The 8,772-nt window shown below is 48.7% G+C and overlaps 2 protein-coding genes across 2 annotated transcripts in view; one reads left to right on the top strand and one right to left on the bottom strand.

The window, feature by feature from the left end:
• Positions 1–8,437, top strand: part of LOC6551562 (tyramine beta-hydroxylase) — a 29,039-nt gene extending 20,602 nt beyond the window's left edge. Inside the window, exons 3-8 of the mRNA XM_001978565.3 lie at positions 5,003–5,361; positions 5,418–5,569; positions 5,625–6,016; positions 6,192–6,541; positions 6,661–6,848; positions 8,083–8,437. Of these exons, the coding sequence (XP_001978601.1) occupies positions 5,003–5,361; positions 5,418–5,569; positions 5,625–6,016; positions 6,192–6,541; positions 6,661–6,848; positions 8,083–8,386 (1,745 nt within the window). The 3' untranslated portion in view covers positions 8,387–8,437. The remainder of the gene's footprint in view (positions 1–5,002; positions 5,362–5,417; positions 5,570–5,624; positions 6,017–6,191; positions 6,542–6,660; positions 6,849–8,082) is intronic.
• On the bottom strand, positions 2,966–4,594 carry LOC6551563 (DM7 family protein GG17591). Its single transcript, XM_001978566.1, has one exon. The coding sequence runs from the start codon at positions 4,592–4,594 to the stop codon at positions 2,966–2,968; it is 1,629 nt and encodes a 542-aa protein (XP_001978602.1).
• Positions 8,438–8,772: the final 335 nt, after the last annotated feature.

The raw sequence follows: 8,772 nt of genomic DNA on the forward strand, positions 1-8,772 counted from the left end.
AAGACAGTTAGCGATTTTTAAACACTTTGAGACCAGTTCCACTACACTTTAATTGCAGTGCTGTTCTGAGAAGTACTTCGAAGCATGTTCGATGGGCGGGTGGATTTGCGAGAATCCAGAGTGACTGGTGGGTGGCAAGATATTGGACATGCCTTCAAGTGCCGTTCGCATCGCATCCAGTAAATAATAAGAAAATTCCTGTGCGCCTTGGCATTTCCGCAACGCCAACATCCTCATCGTTCCCATCACCCATCATCCCACCATCAGTCCGGACTCCGGAGACACAAAACTATGTGGCGCAGTCCCAAGGATCCGCCACAGTTTAGCTCCCCTGCCCAGAAAAACAAAAACGGAATGAGTGGTGCGTCAAAATGGCATTTCAAGTTCAAGCGGATTGGAAAAATCGAAAAAGTTTTCGATTGGATAAGGGGCGAACAACACAACCGAGACGCAGTCGAGCAAATGCAATAAACTTCAAGTTTATTAAATTTTATCACACTTACAGTATGCCTTCGACTTATGGACTGCATGCATGTACATAGGTATACAGAGGCCATTGGCAATTGTTCGCCGGGAATCAAACTGCCAAAAGACCAGACCGTACAGAAACGCAGAGTGTAAATTCGAATGGCAGCCCAATCAATGCCAAATCGAATCAACTGGGCCAGTTCCACCAACTGAATCTACAATGAACTTGCACGAGCCCATTCCAATCAAAAAGTAAAAGTAATACAAATTGAATTACTTAGGTAGATATGGATATTTGTACCAGCATAATACGGCTATTATGTCGGTGGGTTAGGGCGAAGCTCATAAGGAATTCCAATGAGATGCGGCTCAAGGTTGCTGATGTCATCATAGATATATAGAAATATTTTTAAAACAAGTCCTTAAATGCATGCCAGGCATTTAAGGATCAACGAGCCAATTATGAGTGAACCCATTTCCTACTGAATTTTCGGAACTCAATTCAGTTCCCCTTGCGAAAATTGCGAAATGGCAAATGGTGGGAACGTAACTACAAAACCGATTTGTTTCGTATTACCAAACTTTCACCGGAAAAAGAAAGCAATGGGGTTTTGGGGTTTTCCAGTTCCGCTTCGTTGGGGTCCTTGCGGTTGGGTCAATGTATCTGTATCCGTATCCGTATCTGTATCTGTAGCTGTATTCGCATCCGTGTCCGTGCGCCTTGTACAAGCGAAGTGAGACATATGTACAGTAACAAATCAATTTTAGTGGCAAACACAGACAGTGGTTTAAGGTGCGGAAAGAGCAAAGTGGGTGCCCATTGGCGGTCGGTTGGGTGGGTGGCTTCGGCATGTGGCTGCTGGTGGCCAAACTCGTTTTCGGGGCATATTACTTCCGCCGAACTTGATTGAACTGCTCTGGCACGGACTGCTAGCTGGCAGAAAGCGAAATTCATCAACGCACCACCGCCCGAAATCCTATGTCCCCCCGCATTCCCTTCTACTCCTTTCAAATGCCCCATGTCAAATGACCCCCGCTGACCCCACAGCCCCACTGGTACCGTGTAAAAACCACGGACCCCTGTCACTTTTGATTGTAATCGAGTGTTTTTATTGTCGCTCTCGCTCTCGCTATCGCTTTTCCACTGCCTTCAGTGTCTTCATCTAGGTACACTGGCAGAAATAAACGGCTAGCCAGCTGCTTGGATTAGGTTTTGATTGAGTTTGCGATCTATAAGTTACACAGCTGCTAGAATCGTCAAATATCTGACCATCAATATAAGACATAGTTTTTTTTTTTTAATTTTGTAGCACCTCTATGTAGAATTATAATGTTTTTCCTTCAGTAATAAATCATAGGCAATTTTGAACAACGAAATATGAGCAACGCCAAATGTACATTTTATAAATTATTTTGTTTCATCCAATATTTCTTTATGTATTTGCGCCATGGCACACAGTTTGATATACTTTACGAACTGCCCCGCAAAGCCACATTCGCATCCGCATCCAGAGTCCGCATTCGCATCCGCATCCGCATCCTCATCGTGCTCGTCGTCCTCGATCTCGGCGTATGTTTGCCAATTGGATTTGACATTTTATTGGGTTTTCCTTCGCTCTCGTTACTGCCACTCCACTGGCTCCACGATTGCTGCTGTTGTTGCTGTTGATATTGTTGCCGTAATTGATGTGCCTGATGTGCTGCCATTTCGCCCAAGTTGCTGCCAACATAAATCCACGCTGTCCTTTATGCCCCGGACTTCATGGATGCCCTGGGTAACCACGACATCGCGAGTTACTCAGTTACTCAGCTACTCAGTTACTGAGTTCCTGAGGGCTACATGGGCTTATGGACAGGGAAGTGGACAAATTGAAGTCGCGTGGCTCGCTTTTATTTGGGTAATTAGTACAAGGCAACTTGATTATCGCGCTATCTCCACGAACGCTGCCCAGTTGCCCAGGAATTGGTAAGCAAAGCAGTGTAGCCGGCTTAATAGGCGGCTATAACTCCGCCTCTCCCGCTGGCTGGTGGAATGTCCTGCAGGACTTTAACTGAGTAACAGGTCGGATGACACTGACAGCATCGGTTCCCGCGGGAAATTGGCCTCGCAGCTGGGCCACCCAATCGCATCGCATACAAGCTCAAGTGCCCTAATTAATAAATTGAGCCAGGGTCCTTCCACTGGGTGTTGGTATCTAACCAACCAAGGCGACATCCCATTAATTTGGTTGGCAATTTAAGCCAACTTATGCCAATAACAACCTTAGAAATTGAATCAAAAGAGTAAAAACTGTCTTGAAACACAAATCCTGTTCTTAACACTATGCTCCATGTTTTTGGTGAATTTTTGATTATGTAGGTTAGGAGAATGAAGAAGGAATAAATGTAACTCAAGGTAACTGATGTTAATATTGGGAATTGGGCAATTTTATTTTATAAAATTTCCATAAATCAATAAATCGATTGGTACGAGGCATGGCATTCCATATTTGCACAATTATTGGTTGTCAACCTTATCGTACATACGAAAATAAGAGCGGATTGGCAGGCGCAGGGCCAGCATGCGGTCACGATTCATCCGATAGATGTGATCATGTATCAACTGGTCAATGTTCTGGCGAATCTCGTTGCGATCCTCGAAGACCTCGCGCAGCTGATTCAAGACGCACGCACCATCGACTCCTGGCAGTGCCTCCTCATCGATCAGACTCATTTGGGCAGTGCCCATGTCGACCATGGTCTCGGCAATCAGATCAATGTCGCTATCAACTTTGAACCACGAGAGGTACTTCTCCTCCTGACTTCCTGACTGGACTTCGCCTTCCTCCTCCGATTTCGATTCCTCTTTGGTTGGATGTGCTTCATCCATTTCTTGAGTCTCACCTTTTTCGACCTTCACAACGCATCCTTTAGCACTGCCCTCTTGGTAGCTTTGCAAACTGTAACCACCACTTGGAGGCGTCGGGTGCTCCGTTTCCATTACCAAAAAGCCCTTGGTAATGGGAACGTTGGGCTTCTTAGGCTCGACAGCATTGAGCGATCCCTCTGACTGAGCCGAAGACTGAGCAGCTCCGTACTCCATTTGGATGTTCTTCATCAAGTCGAAGGCCAACACGACGCGGGAGATCTTTCCCACGAACAGCGGTGGTGTGATGGCACAGTTGTGCTGCGGTTGTGGAGGACTGAAACGACCCATGTAGCCCATGAACCACAGCTCCGAAAGACTTCCCGGCTTGAAGACGCAGCCGGACTCGAATCCCTTGGGCAAGAAGCGCCTGGGCAGAAAGATTGGCCGATTGACGCCCTCACAGATGGGGAAGACATCGCTGGGCAGCTCGAACTTGGGGCACTCCTCATCGCCCATGGTGGCGAGTGCCACCGAGGGAACATGCGGATTGTTGACGGTGGACAGAATGGCCACCGTTAGTTTGCGCTGGTGCGGCATCATCATCAGCACATTGGACAGATCCGGGGTGTATATGTTGTACTGCACCGGGACATGGCGATAGGGATAGGGCGACGGTGGAGTCGGTGGAGCCGGCAAGTTGTAGGCCATCGACAAGGACAAGTCATTGCGAAGCATTAGTTCCTGTGCCTGTTCCTCTTTTAAAAGCTGATTGGAGCGACGCATCCCGTACACCAATGTGTCCTGGGTGGCCGGGAACTCGCCCATCTTGTCCAGGAAACTCTCGATCTCCGACGGCAGCTGGACGTACAGCCTGCGCAGACCGACGAACAGCGGTGGCGATTGACCCTTGTGACCCGAGGCCGTCAGGTCGATGGGATAGGAACGCCGTGGCAGAACACCCGGGCCAAAAACGCCTCCGGCTTCAAAGCCCATGGGCAACATCACCGGGGGCATGAAGACGATCTTGTTCAGCGGCGCCTCACCCGGGAACATGGAAGCCGGCACCTCGAAGCAGGGCGTCTGGAAGCCCTCGAAGAACTCGGCTGCCTGCTTGTCGTGCTTGTGGACATTGGAGTAGAGCCGGGCCACCACGATTCTGTTATGGCTGTGGTAGAACGACTTCGGCATGACCAGGTTGAACAGGTAGGGCAAGTACTTGGTCTTCTTCAGTTCCACCACCTGGCCTTCCTCCCGATTCCCCGACGCTACTTGCAGCATTTCGCTTTCCGATTGTTAGCTGAGTTTAAACTAATTTTGATGTTTAGGCCGCTCAGGAACTTATTTTCTACTCACTGGGTAATAAATTTATCACAGTTCCTTATGTGACATTTGAGATTGTCAAGCAAAGAATGGACGTATTTTACAAAAGCAGAGAAGATCAGTGGGAAAATATATACTATATATGTTGTTTTTATTATTATTATTTTCATTAAGGCATAAAAAAGGCATATATTAAAGAAGATCGCAGAATGGGGTGTCTTCTGTTAAGATATTTGTATATAATTATTTATATATTTATTTACATATTCATTTTATATATTTATAACATATCACATAAAAAAAAATGAGCAATGAAGTAATGCTGCGTATGAAACAATGAGTTCTCACTTTCTCTCTGTACTCCAGGATTATCCGACACAAAGCTGCACGAGATCTACCTGGACGACAAGGAGATTAAGCTGAGCTGGATGGTGGACTGGTACAAGCAGGAGGTGCTCTTCCACCTGCAGAATGCTTTCAACGAGCAGCACCGCTGGTTCTATCTGGGATTCTCGAAGCGCGGCGGCTTGGCGGATGCGGATATTTGCTTCTTCGAGAATCAGAATGGGTTCTTCAACGCGGTAACCGATACGTACACCAGTCCGGATGGGCGGTGGGTGAGGCGGGACTACCAGCAGGACTGCGAGGTCTTCAAGATGGATGAGTTCACGCTGGCCTTTAGGCGCAAGTTCGACACCTGCGACCCTTTGGATCTGCGACTCCATGTGAGCTGATCCTGGGCAGTCCGAGCTCCGTGGATATTCATGTGTGTGTTTTGCAGGAGGGCACTATGTACGTGGTTTGGGCCCGTGGTGAAACGGAGCTGGCTCTGGAGGATCACCAGTTCGCGCTGCCCAATGTGACTGCTCCGCATGAGGCGGGTGTTAAGATGCTGCAGCTGCTCCGTGCCGACAAGATACTGATACCCGAGACGTAAGTGGCTGATTATATCGATGTGGGAATATAACTGAACTGCTTAACCCGCCAGCGAGCTGGATCACATGGAGATCACCCTGCAGGAGGCGCCGATTCCCAGCCAGGAGACCACCTACTGGTGTCACGTTCAGCGACTGGAGGGCAATCTCCGGCGACGCCATCACATCGTCCAGTTCGAGCCGCTCATCCGGACGCCGGGCATCGTGCACCACATGGAAGTGTTCCACTGCGAGGCCGGCGAGCACGAGGAGATTCCCCTGTACAACGGCGACTGCGAACAGATGCCGGTACGGGCCAAGATCTGCTCGAAGGTAATGGTCCTGTGGGCCATGGGCGCCGGCACCTTTACCTATCCTCCGGAAGCCGGTCTGCCAATCGGCGGACCCGGCTTCAATCCGTTCGTTCGACTGGAGGTACACTTCAATAATCCGGAGAAGCAGAGTGGTGAGTAGTGGGCCGGCATGGAAGTGGGTGGTCCAAAGAGGATTACCCCGAACCGATTTGGTTAAGTGATAGGCTGCGTCGCTTTTGTTTGAGAGAAAAACGTGGGTTTATCAATCAATTGATCAAATATTCCACAGCGAAATGGAGCAATTTTGAACGAAAATTCTCATTTCAGGCTTGGTGGACAACTCCGGCTTCCGCATCAAGATGTCAAAGACACTGCGTCAGTATGACGCCGCCGTCATGGAACTGGGTCTGGAGTACACCGACAAAATGGCCATTCCGCCTGGCCAAACCGCGTTCCCGCTAAGCGGCTACTGTGTGGCGGACTGCACTCGCGCCGCTCTTCCGGCCACGGGCATCATCATCTTTGGCTCCCAACTGCACACCCATCTACGTGGCGTCCGCGTCCTCACCCGCCACTTTCGCGGCGAGCAGGAGCTGCGCGAGGTGAATCGCGATGACTTCTACTCGAACCACTTCCAGGAGATGCGCACCCTGCACTACAAGCCACGTGTCCTGCCCGTAAGATCCTTCACCCAGAAAATAGATTCCATTTGACATGGAAGCACTGTCAAGCTATTTATAAGCATTTGTATAGTTAATTATATGGCAAATGTGTGCAATCCATTGCTTTTTTGTAGGGCGACGCTTTGGTGACCACTTGCTACTACAATACCAAGGATGACCAGACCGCCGCCCTCGGCGGCTTCTCCATCAGCGACGAGATGTGCGTCAACTACATCCACTACTATCCGGCCACCAAGCTGGAGGTCTGCAAGAGTTCCGTTTCCGAGGAGACGCTCGAGAACTACTTTATTTACATGAAGCGGTGAGCTCTGGCTTTTATTACTCATTTAATAGCTGGGATGTCGGATTTGATGCCTGTAAATTAACGTATAAAAAGCGAATGCTATGCCTAAATCCTTCCTGTTATGTAAATAACAGGAATGTAAATAGTAACTAGTATTTCGCAGCTATCCGTTTAAGTTTGTGCGATGAGCTATTTGCCCCAGTTTGATTAAATTAGGATTGATCGATGTTGCCACCAGGAAACCCTTTGATTTGCAAAACTGCTGCAGGCAGGCATGCCTGGCTGACTCATACCCTGGCTTATCCCTTCTTTTTTGCGTTTGTGTTTGTTCTTCTCCCCTTTTCAGCCTCTTGCTTTATTCAACAATTATAACGCCCATGCACATTCATGGCATTCTATCCATCCGTCCCGCGGGCGTTTTGCGGCGTTAATGGATGAAATATTTTTTAATCTACGCAGCGAAAGCGACGACAGGCGACGCCACCATGGGGCAGTGGCGGGTATCCAGCGGGGTGAGGGCTTGAGGGTGATGCGCGGTGGCATTGTGGGTTTTCATTAAGGGGGGGATCCTGCCGCCCGGCTCCTTCTGCATCAAAGGGAAACTTTTCGGCATTCCCTTTCGAGGCTCGATTCCTTCGGCGCATTCATAACGGCGAAATGCTCTTTGTTCGCCTCCCGCGGCCACGCCCCCTACCCCTATTTCAAAACCCCATTTCCTTCGCTTGGGCCCAAAAAGGTGTTCGCTAATTGCCAACTTTAAGCAGTTGATGGCAAAGTTTACATTAGATTAGGGCCACCGCATCGGGTAACTTGGAATGCGGCCTGTGTGTAGCCATATCCGCATCCGGATTCGCATGGCATCCTCATCCGCCCGGTGGGAGTTGGAAATGGAAATTGCCTTCCAAAGTTGAAGTTATTGTTGCGGTCTTTGCGGACTTTAGCCTTCACTTAAGCGATCACATTGCGTTCTACTAGTGACAATAAACTTAATTTTAAGGGCCACGTAACAAAGCATTAAATGGATTGCCCCACTCGTGCATAAATCCGATTTTGCAGGGTATCAATTAAGTTTCAATTGGCTGCTTTAAGTATCTGCATGCAAATTTAGTTTGTTACAAAAAATAAAAACCTACCCGACTGATTAGCAATCGTAATTATTGGTAGTTCGATTTGTGCTAGGATGAACGCATTAGCATGGAGCTCATATACCAGCCTAGTATGTCCTAAATAACTGAAGTTTGTATGCTTGCAGCACGGAGCATCAGCACGGCGTGCATCTGAATGGAGCCAGGTCGTCCAATTACCGGAGCATCGAGTGGACCCAGCCGCGGATCGATCAGCTCTACACCATGTACATGCAGGAGCCGCTGAGCATGCAGTGCAACAGGTCCGATGGCACCCGCTTCGAGGGGCGGGACAGCTGGGAGGGCGTGGCAGCGACGCCCGTCCAAATCCGTATACCCATTCACCGCAAACTGTGCCCCAACTACAATCCGCTGTGGCTGAAGCCGTTGGAGAAGGGCGAGTGCGATTTGCTGGGGGAGTGCATCTATTAGGCGCCGTACATTAGGCATTAGGCGAACGGGGGCGTGGCATAGCACACACACACTCACACACACTCACACACATGTAGCACATGCAGCACATACAGCACATACAGCACATGCACACGCGCACGGCATGGATAATACGAGGATTTCGATTTCAACAGTCGGCTATCCAGAAAGCTGAACTCGTTCAGGTCGAATTGGCAGGGACATCTTCCATTTTGAATGTGTAACTCATGAATACTTTCGAATGCTTTCGAAACTTTAAGCGGAAATAGCTGGAAAATAGATTTAACAAAAGACCTGCAAACGTGATTTTGCTCCTATTTGTTGAGTTAATTAAGTCAAATTGCTTTAATTTGTACAAAGAAAACTAACTAATTACCGAAATGCTT

Source organism: Drosophila erecta, unplaced genomic scaffold, assembly GCF_003286155.1.
Source record: "Drosophila erecta strain 14021-0224.00,06,07 unplaced genomic scaffold, DereRS2 tig00000126-arrow-pilon, whole genome shotgun sequence".
In the NCBI taxonomy this organism is placed as follows: domain Eukaryota; kingdom Metazoa; phylum Arthropoda; class Insecta; order Diptera; family Drosophilidae; genus Drosophila; species Drosophila erecta.

Bases quoted from the DNA above. Each gene is read 5' to 3' on its own strand.
- LOC6551563 (XM_001978566.1), bottom strand. From the start codon at position 4,594: ATGCTGCAAGTAGCGTCGGGGAATCGGGAGGAAGGCCAGGTGGTGGAA.